The sequence below is a fragment of the Propithecus coquereli genome, unplaced genomic scaffold, assembly GCF_000956105.1.
Source record: "Propithecus coquereli isolate 6110/MARCELLA unplaced genomic scaffold, Pcoq_1.0 Scaffold116, whole genome shotgun sequence".
NCBI classification, from domain to species: Eukaryota; Metazoa; Chordata; class Mammalia; order Primates; family Indriidae; genus Propithecus; species Propithecus coquereli.
Window position 1 is genome coordinate 895,695 of NW_012135636.1, and position 19,268 is coordinate 914,962.

A 19,268-nucleotide genomic window follows, 5' to 3' on the forward strand; every position below is an offset into this window, starting at 1 on the left:
CCACTGCGCCCGGCCAGAAGGCTGCCTCTTTACCCAGGATGGTTTGGAAAGATCTGAAAAACTGTCATGTGAGTTTGAGAGTAGAACAATGAGAATGAGGAAGCCTGATGATGTGGGGAAAAAAACATCTCAAACAGAGAATATTAAGTGTATACAACCTCTGAGATGTAAATGAGCCTGACATGTTAGAAGGTTAGAATGATAGCCAGTGAGGCCAACTGTGGCAGGAAAGTGACAGAAGAGGAGATCAGAAAGATAGGCAGGCAGGTGGCCAAATCATGTAGGGCATTGAAGGCCACAGTAAGAATTAGAATTTTATTGTACATGCAATGAGAAGTCACTGCTATCCCATTCAAATTATACCATTTATAGTGGTGAGATAAATCTGTGAACCATTTATATTTTCTGGTTTCTCTATCCTCTATTCTTATCATCAGTATATTTGTAAAAATTGGGGTTAAAGGCATAGTCTATAATAAAAAAATAGAATTATCTTTTGTAAGTTTGATTGTTATATTTGGGACTGAAACCATGAGTATAATTTCATAGGTTTATGAACCTTACTTTTATTAAAATAATGAAAAAAATTTTATTATTCCTTAAATTTTTTTGAATTCATTTTCCAGACTACATTTAGCATATTGTTCTTTCGACAGTACCCTATATTTCATTTCTATATAAAGTGGATTTAAAATTAAAATCAGACCAAGCAGGTCTACAAGTTTCATTTATTTGCAAAACCATTGTGACCAAATTTCAAGACAGAAAATGAAACGCTGTCTGTTACACTAACAGTATTTCAGAGGAAACTGACTTAAATGAAGTGCTTCTTTCCCCTCTTTTGGGGGGTCCAGGAAATGAAAGATAGACTAGAGAGTCCAACTAAGTATGTTACAATTATCTCAACTTGATCTTTATCAAACTTCTAAAAGGATGATTCAGCTACCTATGAAGAAAAGTATCAGCAAGTGGCTAGAACAAGGAGATAGAGGAAATGAGAGAGGCTCCTGTGAACACTTTATACCAATGCCTGTAGCACTTTTGATTTTTAGGGGTGAATACACTCAGTTAAGTGGAAATTATTTTTAACCATTTTCCATCAATCTTCCTCAGGTAGAGATAATTTATAGAACAGATGGCTCGGACTGGGGTTATATCAGGATTTTTGATATGGTGGTATAATATTTCTAAGAGAAACTCTGCTAGACTGAGTATTTGGTTAATTTGTTCAAGAAGTATAGTCTATGTTGTAAAAATTCTGCTGCTACTGTCTGGAGCCTTGAAAAGAGTTCTCTTCACAAGAAATAAAAATGCTATACTTCAATAGGTCCAAGGACATTTACTTTCCATTGTGAGAAAATAAAATGCTTAAAAACAATTTACAAATCACCAAATGATATTTTAAATAAAAAGTCAGAACTAAAATTAGTTTCTATAAAATGGATATAAATGACTTTCTCCTACCAAGTTTAAAACAAAGAACCAGAGTCATAAATAATTCTGCTTGCCAGAGGCATGGCTATTTCTTTATACTGACTGTCGACTATCTAATTTAATTAGAGGTATTAAACTTCATGCCGAGGTCAACAAGCCTTACTTCCTCCAATATTACACTTCAACCAGTGCTCATTAATGTGTCTACTGAATGGATTAACACACCTAAAGATATATGTACAAAGGACAGGGGGGACAACCTAATGATATCCAATTGTTCATTTGTAATAGGACACATGTTCTAGGCTTCAACTTATTACCACTAATGTGGAATTTATTAAATTCAGGAGAAAAAATACCAATACAGAAAGTGATTTTTTTTATTAAGGAGAACTGCTATAAGACAACTGGCTTCTATGATTAAGTTTAAACATTTAACCTATTAAAAATAAAGTGATACTATAATAGAGCTAAAATATAAGCCTGTTATTTAGAAAAATCCTATATAGTAGGACTCTAAGAAGCAGATCAAGGGCAAGAATCACAGAAAATAGGGAAAAGGGAAAATTGGTATATAGAGAAATCAATGTTTATAAGTTTTTTTTATGTCTATGAAAAGAAGGTTTAGACTAGTCATACTGAATTATGAGATCAGGTAAATATTCCCTTTCTGCTGGACTTAAAAGTTGCTTGTCATTTCTTTCTTTTTTTTTTTTTTTTTGAGACAGAGTCTCACTCTGTTGCCCTGCCTAGAGTGAGTGCTGTGGCGTTAGCCTAGCTCACAGCAACCTCAAACTCCTGGGCTCAAGCGATCCTACTGCCTCAGCCTCCTGAGTAGCTGGGACTATAGGCATGCACCACCATGCCTGGCTAATTTTTTCTATATATATTTTTAGTTGTCCAGATAATTTCTTTCTATTTTTTTAGTAGAGATGGGGTTTTGCTCTTGCTCAGGCTGGTCTGGAACTCCTGAGCTCAAACAATCCGCCCGTCTCGGCCTCCCAGAGTGCTAGGATTACAGGCATGAGCCACTGCGCCCGGCCTGATTGTCATTTCTTAAAGAAGAATGATAATATTAGGAGTTATTTCATTACTACATTATTCATACATATAGAATTAACTGAAACACTGTTTCAACTTAGTCTGACATTGATAGAGTAGACTTAAATTGATTTAAATTACTACTTGAGAAAATAAGACATTTCTGCAAAGACATATACAATGGCCAATAAGTACATGAAAGGATGATCAACATCATTAGTCAGCAGAGAAATGCAAATCAAAACCACAACAAAATACCATTTCACACCTACTAGGATGGCTATAATTTTCTTAAAAAATGGAAAATAACAAGTGTTGGCAGGGATGGAGAACAACTGGAACTCTTTTACATTGTTGGCAGAAGTGTAAAATGGTGCAGCTATTGTGGAAAACAGTTTGACAATCCTTCAGAAAGTTAAACATACAATTTTGGGTATATTTTGGGTATAGACCTAGGACTAAAATTACTAGATAGATATTTCCCAAATAATTTAAAAACAGTGATTTAAACAGATACTTGTACACCAATGTTCATTGCAGTATTATTCATAATAGCCAAATAGTAGAAACAGCCCAGGGTCCTTCAACGAATGAATGGATAAAAAAATGTGATATATACACACACACAAACACTAGATTATCGGTTAAAAAAAGTAATGAAATTATGACACATGCTACAACATAAATGGACCTTGAAAACATTATGCTAAAATAAGAGAGGCACGAAAGTACAAATATTGTATGATTCCTCTTATATGAGATTCCTAGAATTGGCAAATTCATAGAGAAAGTAGATTAAAGGTTACCAGGGGCTAAGGCGGAGGGAGGAATGTGGAATTACTTTAATGTGTACAGAGTTTCTGTTTGGAACAATAAAAAAATTCTGGGTCTTCCAGTTTCTAGTCCAGCATATAAAGAGCTTAGAAGTCACCACTCTGTCCTAACAAGTAAAAAGCCAAACAAACTGAAAAATCAACAATTCTTAGATCCATCAGAGAAGCGAGGTCACAGGGAAAACTGCTCCCCCCGGCCCCTACTCAACTGGAGAGAGGAAAATCACAGCTTATTGGAGCAGACACTCACGAGCAGAAACTTTCATGGAATCCAGTGCCAGTATAGGAAAACCTGAACTGTAACTGAACTGCTGGAGGCTCAATGTAGACAAGTCTGAGAGTTAAAAACTCCAAGGAGTGGGCAAAGGACATGAACAGAAACTTTTCAAAAGTAGACAGACTAATGGCTAACAAACATATGAAAAAATGCTTAACATCTCTAATCATCAGGAAAATGCAAATCAAAACCACAATGAGATATCACTTATCCCCAGTGAGAATGGCCTTTATCAAAAAGTCCCAAAACAATAATAAATGTTGGCGTGGATGCAGAGAGATAGGAACACTCATACACTGCTGGTGGGACTGCAAACTAGTGCAACCTCTGTGGAAAGCAGTATGGAGACACCTCAAAGAGATACAAGTAGAACTACCATTTGATCCAGCAATCCCATTACTGGGCATCTACCCAAAGAAAAAAAATGCATTCTGTAAAAAAGACATCTGCCCTAGAATGTTTTTAGCAGCACAATTCACAATCGCAAATATGTGGAAACAACCCAGTACTTAGCAATACATGAGTGGATTAATAAAATGTGGTATATGTATATTATGGGGTTCTACTCAGCCACAAAACAAAATGGTGATTTAGCACCTCTTGTATTATCCGGGATAGAGCTGGTACCCATTCTACTAATTTAATTTACACAAAAGTGTAAATTAAAACCAGGTGTGAGATATAAGTTCACACTTGTTAGGATGCTATTACCAAAAAGACAAAACAAAAAATGTTGGTGAGGGTGTGGAGAAAAGTGAACCCCGAACACTGCTGGTGGGAATATAGACTGGTATAGCAATTATGGAAAAAAGTATGGAGGTTCTTAAAGAAATTAAAAATAGAACTACCAGTTGATCCATCAATCCTTCTTCTGGGGATATACCCAAAGCAGATGAAATCACCAGCTCCTAAAGATACCTGTACTCCTATGTTCATTGTAGCATTATTCACAATGGCCAAGATATGGAAATATCCAAAGTGTCCACTGATGGACAAATGGATATAGAAAATGTGGTATCCATACACAATGGAATATTATACAACCTTAAAAAAGGAGATACGGCCATTTGCCACAACATGGATGACCTGGAAGACATTATTATGCTAAGTGAAATAAGCCAGATACAGAAAGAAAAATATTGTGTGATATCACTTATACATGGAGTCATTAAAAAAAAGATCAAATATACAGAGATAGATAATAAAACAGTGGTTACCAAGGGTAGAGTAGGGGGGAGAGGGAGGAAATGGGGACCGGTAGGCCAAAGGATACAAAGCAGATATGTGGGATGATAAGGCTAGAGATCTAATGTAAGAGAACTATAGTTAAGAAAATTGTATGGCATTTGGAATTTTTGTTAGATAAGTAGATTTTAGCTGCTTTTGTCATACACAGAAAGTAACTATATAATGGGACAGATATGTAATTCTGCTTCACTACAGTAACAATTTTACTATCTATACACATACCAGAACATGGTATTGTAAACCTTGAATATATACAATAAAGTTAAAAATAAAAAGACTGTAATCTTCAGTTACATCATTGTTCTTTAAGAAAAACAGTTTGCTGTACAACAATCCTGTTTTTGAAAACAGTATTAGGTGAAGAGTAGAGCACTACAACCAGAAATAGTGCTTGATCAATTATTAATAGATTACTTACATATTTATGTATTAATTTTCTTAATTACTAAGATTTTAACTCTAAAATACTTTTTTTTTCTCAGAACTTACTTTTTTGGTCAAAGAATCATCAGAATCAGAAGGCATTCTTGTTGATACGTGAAATATCACTTCTACTGTAGAGGTAGCAAAATATGGAGTGGTCAATCCAGTGCTTTTGTTTTTTTGTAGTCCTCCCATAAAACCACAATGGTTTGTAAGATTTATCTAGAAGCAATGAAGAGCCATACAAAATTAATCAACTGAACAAACTCAAAAATGCTATTGAAAAGACTCAAACTTCTCACTTTACAAAAACATTGGAAATAAAGTCTTTTGCATGTTATTAACCAATACTTAATCTAGAATTATTATTAGTTAGAGCTGATCTGTTCCCACTTGCATTTTTCTAAAGTATTTGAGGATCCCTAATTAGTAGGAGTTGATTAGGAAAGAAATGAACTGCTGTGTACTACGCATCTTTTGTTAGGCTACTAGGTGTTAATGGTATATTATAAAGGGTGTCAGGGGACCCCTAGGCCAGAGAGCAAACATTAAATCTGGAAATGCTTTGGAGAAAAGTTAAAATAGTAATGTTAATTTGATAAAATGATCAAATTAGGTGTGTTGTATTTACTAATAAAGCTGGCTTCTTTGTTTGTACATATCATAACTCAGAACAAAAAGAAAACATGCAGAACTTAAATATAATTACATTTAAAAACCAAATTAATCTGTACAAATATTTTTAAAAAATTTATTTCCTGATTATAAATATAATACACAATAATATCAGGATCGTTGCATTAGATTATATTTCCTGGACTTGTGTGATGTACAGAAGCCAAGAATTTGTGTTCACTGTAGAAAATGAGGGATATATAGGAAAAAGAAAAACTGAAAATCATCTGTATCTCTCCACTCAGAGAACACAATTTATGCATATACTTTACTATAATAAAAGCTGAATATCTGATAAAATTGAGAATTACATAAACAAATCCCTGCACCATGTAAATGGAACAAATATCAGTATCAGTTACTAATGGTTGAACATGTGATTGACACATTAGTTTTTATGACATTATTATAAGATTGCCTCAATCTCTTAGTTTTTTAAATTTATTTTTTTGGTTCAGTAATACATTTACATAATTAGAAATTCAAAAGTATAAAAAGGTATACTAAAATTCTTCCTTCTATATTTTTCACCTGTAGCTACTCAGTTCTCCTCACAGAAAGCAATTCAAGTATCTTTCCAAAGTTTTCTCTGCATATACAATTCTTTTCTTTTTTTTTTTTTTTTTAAAGTCTTGCTCTGTCACTCAGGCTGGAGTGCAGTGGCATGATCATACCTCACTGCAGCCTCAAATTCCTGGCTTCAAGTGATAATCCTACCTCAGTCTCCCAAATAGCTGGGACTACAGGTGTGTGCCACTATACCTGGCTAATTATTCTTTATTATTTTAGAAGTGGGTGTCTTGCTACGTTGCCCAAGCTGATTTCAAACTTCTGGCCTCGAGTGTTCCTCCTGCCTCAGCCCCTGGAGTAGCTGAGATTATAGGTGTGAGCCACTGTGCCCAGCTCTACAATCAAATTCTTGTACGTTTGTGTGCATGAGTGCATGAATGTGTGCTTGTACACACACACAGTGCATGTATATGTAGTATTTTGCACTGCTTTTTGTAATTAATTTATCTTGAAAAATATTCGGTACCAAGCTTTCTCATTTTTTTGTTTTCATGGCTTCACAGACGTTCATTTTACTGAGGTACAGTACTTTAATTTGTTCTCTACTTGAAGGGTATTTAGGTTCTTTTCAATCTTTTGCTATTACAGTCAATGCTGCAGTGAATAACACTGAACATATCACGTTCCACTTGTGAAAGGAGATCTGTGGACAACAGTTAAAAGTGAAACTTTCAGTCAAAGGGCATGTGCACTTCTAATTTTGAAATACGCTACCCAATTGCCCTCCATAGCCAGTACCAACTATGTATGAGAGTGCCTGTTTCTCTTACGTCTTTTCAAATATATTATCAAACTTTATGATCTTTTCTAATCTAATAGGTGACAAATGGTATCTTAGTGTAAAATTTTTGTTTTAGCAACAAAATGATTTACTTTCAAGTCAATTCTCTTTCAAGTGTCCGATTATATAAAGGAGAAAGTCTCAATTTAGTATTTCTTTGCTGTAAACATTTTTTGTGACATGTGCTGATCTCTACTTTTTAAAAAATTAAACATCTGGAGAGTCACAGGAAGAAATGAAATAGTAATTTAAAAAATTCCATGTACCCTTTACCCAGAATCCCCCAATGTAAAACTGTACCACAATCAGGTTACTGACACTGATAGTTTAAGAGACAAAACATTTTCAACCACAAGGATCCCTCACATGTTGCCCTGTTACATGAACCATACCCACTTCCCTCCTGACCCATCTCCTTAACAGATGGCAATTACTCATCTCTTCTCCACTTCTATACTAATATTTCCAGAATGTTATTATATATAAATGGAATCAGAAACCTTTCTAAGTGTTTGGAAATTTTCCTATTTTCTTTTGTCAATGATTTTAAGTTTGATCCCATTGTGGTTCAAGAACATACTGTGTGACTTCAATGCTTTTATATTTGTTGAGGTTTATGACCCAGTATATGATCTATCTTGGTGTTTTGTGGGCACTTGAAAAGAATGTATATCTTGCAATTGTTGGGTGGAGTATTCTATAAATGTAGATTAGCTACTGTTGGTTGATAGTGTTGTTGAATTCTTCTATATATTTGCTGATTTTTTGTCCAGTTCTTCTCTCAATTGTTGAGAAGTGTTGAAATTTCTAACTGTAATTGTAGATTTGTCTATTTTTTCTTTCAGGTCTATCAACTGTTGTTTCAGTTATTTTGCAGCTCTTTTGTTTGGTGCACACACATTTATGACTGCTATGTCTTCTTGGTGAATTGATTCTTTTATAATTATATAATATCCCTCTGTCTCTGGTCATTTTCTTTGCTCTCAAGTCTACTTTATCTAATATTAATGTAACCATTCTGGCTTTCCTTTGATTAATGTTTGCACGATATAACTTTTTCCATTCTTTTACTTTCTACTAGCCTACATGGATATATTTGAAGGTAGTTTCTTTTAGTATCTTTTAGATAACACATAGGTGAGTCATGGTTTTTAATCCACTCTGAACATTTTCTAGAAATTTTTTTTACTTTTTTTTCTTTTCCTTTCTAAAAATTTATTTTGTTGACACAAGGTCTTGCTATGTTCCCCAGGTTGGCCTCAAATTCCTGGGCTCAAGAGATCCTCCTGCCTTAGCCTCCTAAGTAGCTGGGACTACAGGGGTATACCACTATGTCCACAGAATTCTATTTTGATTTTTTTTTTTTTTGAGATGGGATCTTGCTATATTGCCCAAGCTGGTCTTCAACTCCTGGGCTCAATCTATCTCCCCACATTAATCTCCTGAGTAGCTGGGAATACAGGCTTAAGCCACTGTGCTCGGCTCATCATTTTTTTGAGTGCACCTTTTTGTATACTTTTTAGTGGTTGCTCTAGGTATTACATTATATATACATAACTTATAGTCTACTAGTGTTGTCATTTTACTTGTTTGAGTAAAGTATAGTCACCCTACCTTACTGTATGTTTCTTTACCCTCTCATTTGTAATATAATTGTTGTAAATATTTCCTCTACTGTATTTAGAAACACATGAAATTCTGTTATAATTTTTGCTTAAACTGTCAAACATAATTAAGAAAATTCAAGATGAGAAGGAAAGTCTACTGTATTTACCCTTTTTTTTTTCTTGCCATGCTCATTCTTTCTCCCTGATGTTTCAAAGTTCTTCCTTTTACTATTTCCTTTCTGTTAAAAGAACTTCTGTCAGTGATTCTCTTAGGATAGGTCTGCTGGTAACAAGTTCTCTAAGTTTTCCTTTATTTGAGAATGTTCTGACCTTCCCTTCATTCCTGAAGGATATTTTTGCTAGCTCTTCAATTGTGGATTGACAGTTCTTTTCTTTCAGCACTTGAAAAATACTATGCCACTTCCTCTGCACACCCCCTCCCTCCTTCGGCTTCTGATGAGAAATGTGCTATCATTCTATTAGGTCATTAAATATGACATGTCTGATTTCAAATCAAAAGTTTAGTTTATTATATCTCAAACAAGAAGCAGTACAAATAATCAAAGTATGTGCCTAAACTATTGACACAGTTTTGCCATCTTAATGGCAGCTTGTTTATTCCAGCAGCAAAGAAGCCTGGAGAGCGAGTGGTGATGAAATCAAGAAAGGCGGTTTCCACAGCTTGTTGAGAACTGAGTATTTTTCCTTGCAAGAAGTGGTCCACGGCTGGAAGTGGTAGTCAGGTGGTGCAAGGTCTGGTGAATACGGTGGATGACAGAGAGTTTCCAAGTCCAGCCTTTGTAGTTTGAGCAGCGTTAATGTGGTCAGGTATTGTCTTACAAAAGGATTGGCCTGTCTCTATTGACCAGTCTTCGCTGCTTGTTCATAAGCATCCTCATCATTTTCTCCAATTGGTTGCAGTAGACATCCACTGTAATTGACTGACCAGGTTTCATGAAGCTGTAGTGGATAATACCAGTGCTGGAACACTAAACAGACACCATTAACTTTCTTGGATGAATATTCAGTTTTGGGCTGTGTTTCGGGCACTTCATTTTTATCCAACCATTATGCCGAATGCTTGTGATTGACAAAAAGAATCCATTTTTCATCACATGTAACAATACAGTGTAGAAATGGTTCACCTTTATGTCGTGAATGCAAAGAAAGGCAAGCTTTGAGACAATTTCTCTCTGACACTCGTTTAATTCATGTGGTACCCATCTATCCAGCTTCTTTACCTTGCCCGTTTGTTTCAAATGGTTCAATGTTGTTGGAATAGTAATGTCAAACCTTGCTGCTAATTCACATGTAGGCTGAGATGGATTGCTTCCACTACAGCTTTCAGCTCATCATTATCCACCTTGGTCTCAGGTTGCTCATGTGGCTCATTTTCAAGACTAAAATCACTAGAATGGAACTTCTCAAACCATCGAGTACTGTGTGTTCATTAGTCACATCCTTCCCAAACACTTCATTGATATTTTGAGCTGTCTGCACTGCACCGGTCTCATGACAGAACTTATATTTGAAAATAACGGGAATTTTTGACTTATCCATGGTTTCACAAAAATTGCTCTAAAAAAATATGAAAGATAATCACAAACCATGCATTTGAAAGAATCAGAATGCACCTTCACAGTAAAAATAGATCAAGAAGTGTCAAAGTGAAATGTCAGAGATATTAACTGTTAAACTTAGTGTTTAAGGAAATCAGACATTTCATACTTAATAACCTAATAATTGTTTTCCCTCTACAAATAAGGTACACCTTTTATCAAGATGTTTTGGTCTTTAGTTTTAAAAAATTAAATTATAATGTGTGTTAACATAGACATTTTTTGATTTATCCTGCTTGGGTTTCACAAAGCTTTTTGAACATAGATTTGTAAGCTTTATAGAGCTTTATGTTTCACCAAATTTGGGAGCTTTTCAGTCATTATTTCTTCAAGTATTTTTTCAGACTCAGCCTCTTTCTCCTCTTCTTGGACTCAGATAACAGGAATGTTAGATCATTTATTAAAGTCCCTGACTCTCTGTTCATTGTTTTTAAGTCTATTTTCTCTGATGTTCAGACTAATTTCTACTGTTTTATCTTTCAGTTTGCTGATTCTTTCTCTTGCTGTACCCCCATCCCCACTCTGTTCTGCTGTTGGGCCCAGCTATTGAGATTTTTATTTCGGTTACTGTATTTTCAGTTCTAAAATGTCCATTTGGTTGTTCTTTATATTTTCTATTTCTTTGCTGAGATTTTCTGTTTTTCATTTGTTTCAACTGTGTTCCTAATTGCTCAATGTGATATTTCTATCATGATTGCTTAAATATCTTTGTCATTGGCATCTGCTTTTTTTTTTTCATTCTGTTTGAGCTCTTCTTGGTTTTTGGTATGATGAGTTTTGATTGAAACTTGGACATTTTCATGAAACTCTGGATCTTATTTAAAATTTCTATTTTAGCTGGTTGTTTTAAAATACTGCTCTAACAGGGAAGAGGGCGGGAGGTGGGGGGGTGGGGGGGACTGTGAAAGTGCTGCCTCATTACTGTCAGGTGGAGGTAGAAGATAGGTTCCCCACTCAACTTGACACCTGGGAAGTAGGGAAAATCCTTATTACTGCTAGGTGGAGATAGGAGTTCTGGCTTCCTATATGGTGTCCACTGACACAGTGGTAAGGGTGGCCTCATTACTGCTGGGTAATTGTAGAAATCCTAATTCTCCACAAAGCCTCTTCTGAACTACCCCGTGGAGAGGGAGAGAGTCATCTCCCCCTGTTGAGTAGGGACAGAATTATAGGTTTCCCACATAGTCTCTAATGACATTGGGCATGTGGTGTGGATGGAAGATTCATTATCAACCAGTGGACATGAAAATCTGCGCTTTCTACCTACCTGGCCTTCTCTGACACTATCTGATACTACCCTAGTGTGGTGTTGCGGGCACCTTATTACAGCCTCATGAAGATGGAAGTCGAGGCTTCCTACTTGAACTTTGCTACGAGGGGTGGGGATAAGGTCAAAGTATTTTCTGTGTTTGGCTAAAGTACAGTGGTTATTGTCTAATTTTTTTGGGAGGCATCTTTTTAGGGGACTCCTTTCTTGATCCTTTGGCTAGAAAGAACAAGCTTTTGTTGGGGGGTTTTTTGGGTCTGTGCCTGTTGGTGTTTCTAGGTTGCTGGCTTCTTCAGCTCCAAGTTTGGGATATATGAGGCAAAAAGAAAACCCAGAAAACTCACCAACATGTCATTCCTCAATCCTAAAGCATGTATCATCACTTCATTCCTTTATATGGCCGAATAATACTCCAGTGTATGGATATACCACATTTTGTTTATCCACTCATCCACTGATAGACATCTGGGTTGTTTCAACCATTTTGCTATTATGAATAATGTTGCTATAAACATTTATGTATAGTTTTTGTGTGGACACACAGTTTCATTTTCTTAGGTATATACCTAGGAGTGGAACTGGTCATATGGCATCTCTGTGTTTAATTGTCTAATGCACTGCCAGACTGTTTTCCAGTGATTGTACCATTTTACATTCCCACTGGCAGTGCATGAGGGTTCAGATTGCTCCAAATCCTATCTTATAGTTGTTATATGACTTTTTGATTCTACCCATCCTACTGGGTGTGAAATCGTATTTCACTATGGTTTTGATTTGCATTTCCCTGATAGCTAATAATGTCACATGCACATCTTTTCGTGTGCTTATGGGCCATTTATATATCTTCTCTGTAGAATTGTCTAGTTAGGTCCTCTGGTCATTTTAAAAAATTAAGTGTTTTCTAATCATTGATTTGTATGAGTTCTTTGTATATTCTAGATACAAATGTTGTTGTAAATGACATATCAGAAAATAATGATAAATGATATATCTATTATTTTCTCCAATTCTGTGGGATATCTTTTCACTTCGTTGATGGTGTCCCTTGAAGCACAAAAGTTTTAATTTTGATGAAGTACAATTATCTATTTTTCCTTTCTTGCGCCTGCTTTGTGTCTTATCTGAAAATCCTTTGCAATATCCAAAATCACAAAGATATACCCTATATTTTCTTATAAAGTTTTATAATTTTAAGTGTTACATTTAGATGTTTGATCCACTTAAGTTAATTTTTGTATATGGGGTGAGATAAGGGTCTGACTTCATTCATTTGCATATGGCTATCTGGTTGTGTCAGCACCATTTGTTGAAAAGACTATTTTTTTCCATTGCATGGTCTTGGCACCCTTCTCAAAAACCAGTTGACTACAGATGTGTGGGTTTATTTCTGGACTCTCAATTCTATTTCATTAATTTACAAGTCTATTCTTGTGCCAGCACTACCACACTATCTTAATTAGCATTGCTCTGTAGTAAGTTTTGAAATCAGGGAAGTGTGAGCCATCTCAGTTTGTTCTTCTTTTTCATGTCTCCCTCTCTTTTACTAATACTTTTATGATTTTTTTAAACAGAAAATCTATTTAGGATTTTTTTATACTTATCAAAGCATTTTAACATACATAATCTCAACTGAACTTCATATCATCTCTGCTGGGTAAAAAAGCATATTACCTTTGACAAATAAGCAAAGAAGCCAGATAGCTTAAGTAACTCATACAAGGGAAAACAGCACGTTAATTCAATCCAACAATCCCACTACTGGATATTTATTCAAAGGAAAAGAAATCAATATATCAAAAAAGGGATATCTGCAACCCCATGTTTACTGCAGCACCATTCATAATAGCAAAGATACAAAATCAATCTAAGTGTCCATCAACAGGTGGATGAAGAAAATGTGATATACATATATATATATATATACACACACACACACACACACACAAACACAAACACACACACACACACACACACACAATGGAATATTATTAACCCATAAAAAGGAATGAAATCCTGTCATTTGCAGCAACATGGATGAAAATGGAGGTCATTATGTTAAGTGAAATAAGCCAGGCAGAAAAAGACATAGAGCGCATGTTCCCACTCAAATGTGGGAGGTAATAAAGTTGATTTCATGGAGGTAAAGAGTAGAATGATAGTTATCAGAGGCTGGTAAATGGGAGGGATAAAGAGAGGTTGGTTAATGGGTACAAAAACACTTAGACAGAAGGAATAAGTTCTAGTGTTTGATAGCACAGTAGGGTGACTATAGTTAACAATATATTGTATATTTCAAAATAGCTAGAAGATCTGAAATGTTCCCAGCACAAATAAATGATAAATGTTTGAAGTGATGGATATCCTAAATACCCTACAGTCATCATCATTACACATTGTATGCATGTATCAAAATATCAGATGTACCGTATAAATACGTACATTATGTAGCAATAAAAATTTAAATTTCCTGTGTACTGTAAGTTATCTATATATGCTTTAAATATATTTTCATCAAAATCTTGGAGCTACAGATTCAATATACATAAAATATCAGGTATTAACTTAATGATAAACCAATCAGCCACATAAGATTCACTTTCTTTATTTTTTTTTCTTTGAGACAGTCTTGCTCTGTTGCCCAGGCCAGAATGTGGTGGCGTCATCACAGCTCACAGCAATCTCAAACTCCTAGGCTCAAGCACTCCTGCCTCAACCTCCCAAGTAGCTGGGACTACAGGTGCATGCCTGCCCACTCGGCTAATTTTTTCTATTATTAGTAGAGATGGGCTTTCACTCTTGCTCAGGCTGGTCTCAAACTCCTGCCCTCAAGGGTTCCTCCTGCCTCAGCCTCCCAGAGTGCTAGGGCTGTAAGTGTGAGCCACCATGCCCAGTCTTCAGATTCACTTTTTGTTAGAACATGTCTATAACTTCATTTTTCAATTCAAATAAACATATTAGTATAAACTCCTATGACAAATACCTAGCTTCTGAGTTATAATTCTAAGAAATACAGATATGATACAGGAACCTTGGCATGAGTTAGTTGCCAGGACATATAAAGTACAATATATTTTAATATTTCTTGCTTTGCTGTTAGGGACTTGCTCTTAAAAGTAAACCCTCTTGGATTATTTCTTTTATTGGTGCCAAATCACTCTGGGACAACGTAGGATTTGAGGTGGGTGAGTAGCCTTTCTTTTACAAAGTAAAGAACAGAAAAGGGGAGGCCAGATACTGTAGAAGGGTTCGCTGGCATTTAGTAAATTTGAGGATCTGGAAGCTAATTTCTTCCAAACTAAGTGTGCCTATGTGACCCTGGAAACCCTTAGTTTAGCCCTAAGGTCTCAGTTTAAAGAACATCAGTCTAGTGGTCACAGCCGTAAGGAAAATCTAGATCTTATAAACCTATGAGTTTAGTACTCTTTGACAATATATTATCTTATGAAACATCTTTCCTTTCAAAGTACCAACTTGCTGCTTGTAGATGAGATGCAATGCAGAAACAACAAACCCATTGTTAAGATGTTGTATCTTCTAAAATAATGTTCCTAAAATAAACTAGAAAGAAAAAAAAAACAACCCTCTGCTTCCAAATAGAAATAAAATTTTCAAATATTTAAAAACAATACCTCCCAACCAAGACCAGCTACAAAATCCTCATAAGCTTGACTTCCTCCTGTATTGGTGAGAATGGAGTGTTTGTCCTCTTGTCCTTCAGCAACATAAAATACTGCTATCTTGTGTGTCTCTCGGCTGTAAAACAAAAGATTACACCATTCATTTAATCATTAATTTATACATTCATTCATCCAATAATTAAGTTCTATGTACAAAGTATGTGGCAACAAAAAGATAAAAAGACTTAAATCTTATCATCTGCAAGAGACAAATAAATACAAGTAAAAAATTATAGAAGTTACAAAATTGCCATTGGAACACAAGAAAGGCATGATTATTTCTGATTGAGGAAAAAAAAGAAACTTAAAAAGTAAGATAATATTGAGTTAGGTGAAGGTAAGAAAGATTTGATAAATGAAGAGAAAGAGTATGAAGAAGGACAGATACATAGGTGTGAATGCATAAAACATCTGAAGAGTTGTGTGTTGCACAATGTGACTGAATCCCAGGGTTAAATAAGTGGGAGTACATAGATGAGTGAGAAATGATGTGTTCCTTCAGAGTACTTACAATATAGAAAAAGAAATGTATACAGTCATGTGTCACTTAAGAACAGAGACATGTTCTGAGAAACATGTTGTTAGGCATTCTGTTGCTGTGTGAACATCATAGAGTGTACCTACACAAACCTACATGGCATAGCCTACTGTATGCTGTATAGGCTACAAACCTATACAGGATGTTACTGTGCTGAATACTGTAGGCAGTTGTAACAAATGATATAGTAAGTATTTATGTAGCTAAACACAGAAAAGGTATGGTAAAAATATGGTATTATAATCTTACAGGATTGCCATCATATATGTGGTCTGGTTGCTGACAGAAACAACATTATGTAGCAAATGACTGTATACAAACATAAAACTGTATGGAGTAACTGCCAAGTTCTTAGATATTTTTAGTTTTTTTCTGAATTTAAAAGTTCAGAAAAGCAAATTTCTAGTTTGAAATTTGGCTTTCCAAGTTAACTAGAACATACTACGTTTGGTGTAGGTTGATTTAACAAAGCATGGGGTAACAAACTTCATGAACAGAAGTAAAGTTTTCACTGCTATACCACGTAGGAATTAAAAAAACAAACCACAACCAACAAGTAAATAACAATTAAAGTTATTTAAAAAAATTTAGTCTGATGACCGTATTTTCCAATATATCTTGAAGAAATTGCCAAATCATGATTGTGGGTTTCGGCATCAGTAAAAAGGGTGTTTTAGCTGCTTTCAATAATGGGAATATTTTACTTTAGGTGGTAAACAGATAGACAAACTTTCAGCATGCCCAATGTGTCATTAGGATAATCTAGCGTAAGTAGTAAAATATAATTTGGGGGTGAGGGAGACTTCTGGAATTGCAGAATAAAGATCTATGTGGCCTTTCTCCTAAGTAAAACATGACTTGACTGTTGAAAAGGAACATCATTTAAAGTCTCTGGATATTGTCCTAAAGTCATACAGCAAATGGGGAAAGATTCATTCAAGAAAATTTACTAAATCTTGGTAAGAACAGAGTTTTCAACATGAGTTGCAAACTGTTCCCTTACCCTACCCATGAGCACTATGTTGCCGAAGTTCTGCCCAGGGCATTCTACTCAGGCCTAGTAGACAGAGGCTCCCTTTCTCCTTCAGCTCCCAGTCTGGGGCTGTGATTTCACCCCAGAAGAGGCAGGTTACTGTAGGTATTTCTCATTTTTTCCCTGCCCCGTATTACAGAAGCTCTATTCTAGATAAGTATGGCTGAGAAGACCGGGTCTCCCTTCCCTCACTTAGCTTCTCTCGTACAGAAGAATCTCTAAGTGTGAAAGGCTGATGGTCCCAATCTTAACCATTCCAACTTGCTCACAGTGTGGAGATTCTACTAGGAAGAACAAGCTGAGAAGACCAGGGACTACCAACCCCTCCCAAGTGTCCACTTAGAGAGTGAGTGTGTCACTCCAGGAAAAGCTGGTCCCTGACCCTAGCTCAGGTATAGTAACAGACAGGTTCTGCCCAGGGTGAAAAGCAGGTCATAAGGACAAAGAACTCTGCTGCAGTTCTACCTCAGGCGACTGCCTTTATGTGGAATAGAGCTTAGAGGTAAGCAATTAAGAGAAGCTGGCACAACCAAAAGAGCAAAGCAGCCAGAAGTTTACTAGAAAGAATCAGGAAAAGGAACAGCAAAGAAGAGCCCTTCTTGGGATCACCGTCAATTGTGGAGGTCAAGCAGCCTGTGCACATGCACTAGGCTATGCCCTGTAGGAACAATTAGAGTAAGATGTAGGACAGACATGAAAGCATTCCCAAAGTCACATAGAGACCTATGAACACAAGGTAAAGCCTCATTGGCACTGAATAATACCCTATTTGAACTCAGGGTCAATTCCTAGGAAGCTTAGACTTAAAAATAACATCTAGTCATTCCTGGTAGTATGAAAAACTGTGCATGCCTAAGACTGTACCCTCTTTGTGGTGGTCAGAGAGTGAACCTTCAAGCTATTAATATACAGGTGAATGTAGGAGAAAAAAACATAAACACTCTGAACTGTGACAGCAGCCTAAAAGGCACACACATTCAATAGTAAGCAATACAAATCTAACTGGCTAAGGGGACTAAAGCACAAACTTTGCTCAGTAAGTAGGTGACATCGAATTAAGGAAGAACCCTAAATAACCAGGCTAAGAAACAATTTTTTAAAAATCTGAGCAGGGAGATTAGAGGCTACGTACTGTGGGGAAGCTAAGTCACTAGAAAATAACAAGTGACTAAACCTACAGCAACCACCAACAATGTATTTTTTTTTTTGAGATAGAGTCTCACTCTGTTGCCTGGGCTAGAGTGCTGTGGCATCAGCCTAGCTCACAGCAACCTCAAACTCCTGGGCTCAAGCAATCCTTCTGCCTCAGCCTCCCATATCAATGTATTTTTGATTCAAAGATGCAGACAAAGTTGAAAGTCAAAGGAATGGAAAACAATACCATACAAACAAAATCTAAGAGAGCTAGAGTAATATTAGACTTCCAAACAAAAAAATGTTAGAGATAAAGAGATACAATTCATGACAAAAGGTCATTCTAACAGGAAGATACGAAAATCACAAACACATATACATGCATCTAACAACAGAGCCCCAAAATACATGATACAAAACCAAGATAGAATTGAAGGCAGAAATAGACATTTCCACAATAGTAGCTGGAGACTTTAATATCCCATTTTCAATAATGGACAGAATATCTAGAAAATATTAAAAGAAATGGAAGACTTGAACAACAATATAAGCCAACTAGACTTAACAGACATCTTTAGAACACTCTCCCCTATAGTAGCAGAAAATTCTTAAGTATTTATGCATAAGCATATATGACATCTCCTAAGCATACATGACATCTCTTAAGCATACGTGACATCTCTTCCAGGACAGACTATATGGAAGCTATAAAATAATCCTTAAAAAATTAAAAGGATTGAAATCATGCAAGGTATATTTTCCATCCACAATGGAATGAAAGTATAAATCAGTAAGAGAAAATCTGGGAAATTCACAAATGTGTGCAAATGAAACACCACACTCCCAAATAAACAATGGATCAAAGAATAAATCTCGGAAAATATAAAATACACAGAGATGAATGAAAATAAAAATACAATATGCCAAAACTGATGGCATGCAGGTAAGCAGTGCTCATTAGGAAATTTACAGATCTAAATGTCTATTTTAAGAAAGAAAAGCTTTCATACCAATAATCAAACCTTCCACCTTAAGAAAACAGAAAAACATCTGTACCCCCATAATATGCTGAAATAAAAAAAAAAAAAAAAAAAAAAAAAAAAAAAAAAAA

At 35.6% G+C, this 19,268-nt stretch overlaps 1 protein-coding gene across 4 annotated transcripts in view; it reads right to left on the reverse strand.

Moving 5' to 3' along the window:
- RALGAPA1 (Ral GTPase activating protein, alpha subunit 1 (catalytic)) overlaps nt 1–19,268 on the reverse strand; it is a 232,168-nt gene that overhangs the window by 41,209 nt on the left and 171,691 nt on the right. For all 4 annotated transcript variants that reach the window (XM_012658280.1, XM_012658299.1, XM_012658290.1 and 1 more), the window contains 2 exons: nt 15,405–15,528; nt 5,323–5,478 (listed from right to left, as the gene is read on the reverse strand). In XM_012658280.1, the coding sequence (XP_012513734.1) occupies nt 5,323–5,478; nt 15,405–15,528 (280 nt within the window). The remainder of the gene's footprint in view (nt 1–5,322; nt 5,479–15,404; nt 15,529–19,268) is intronic.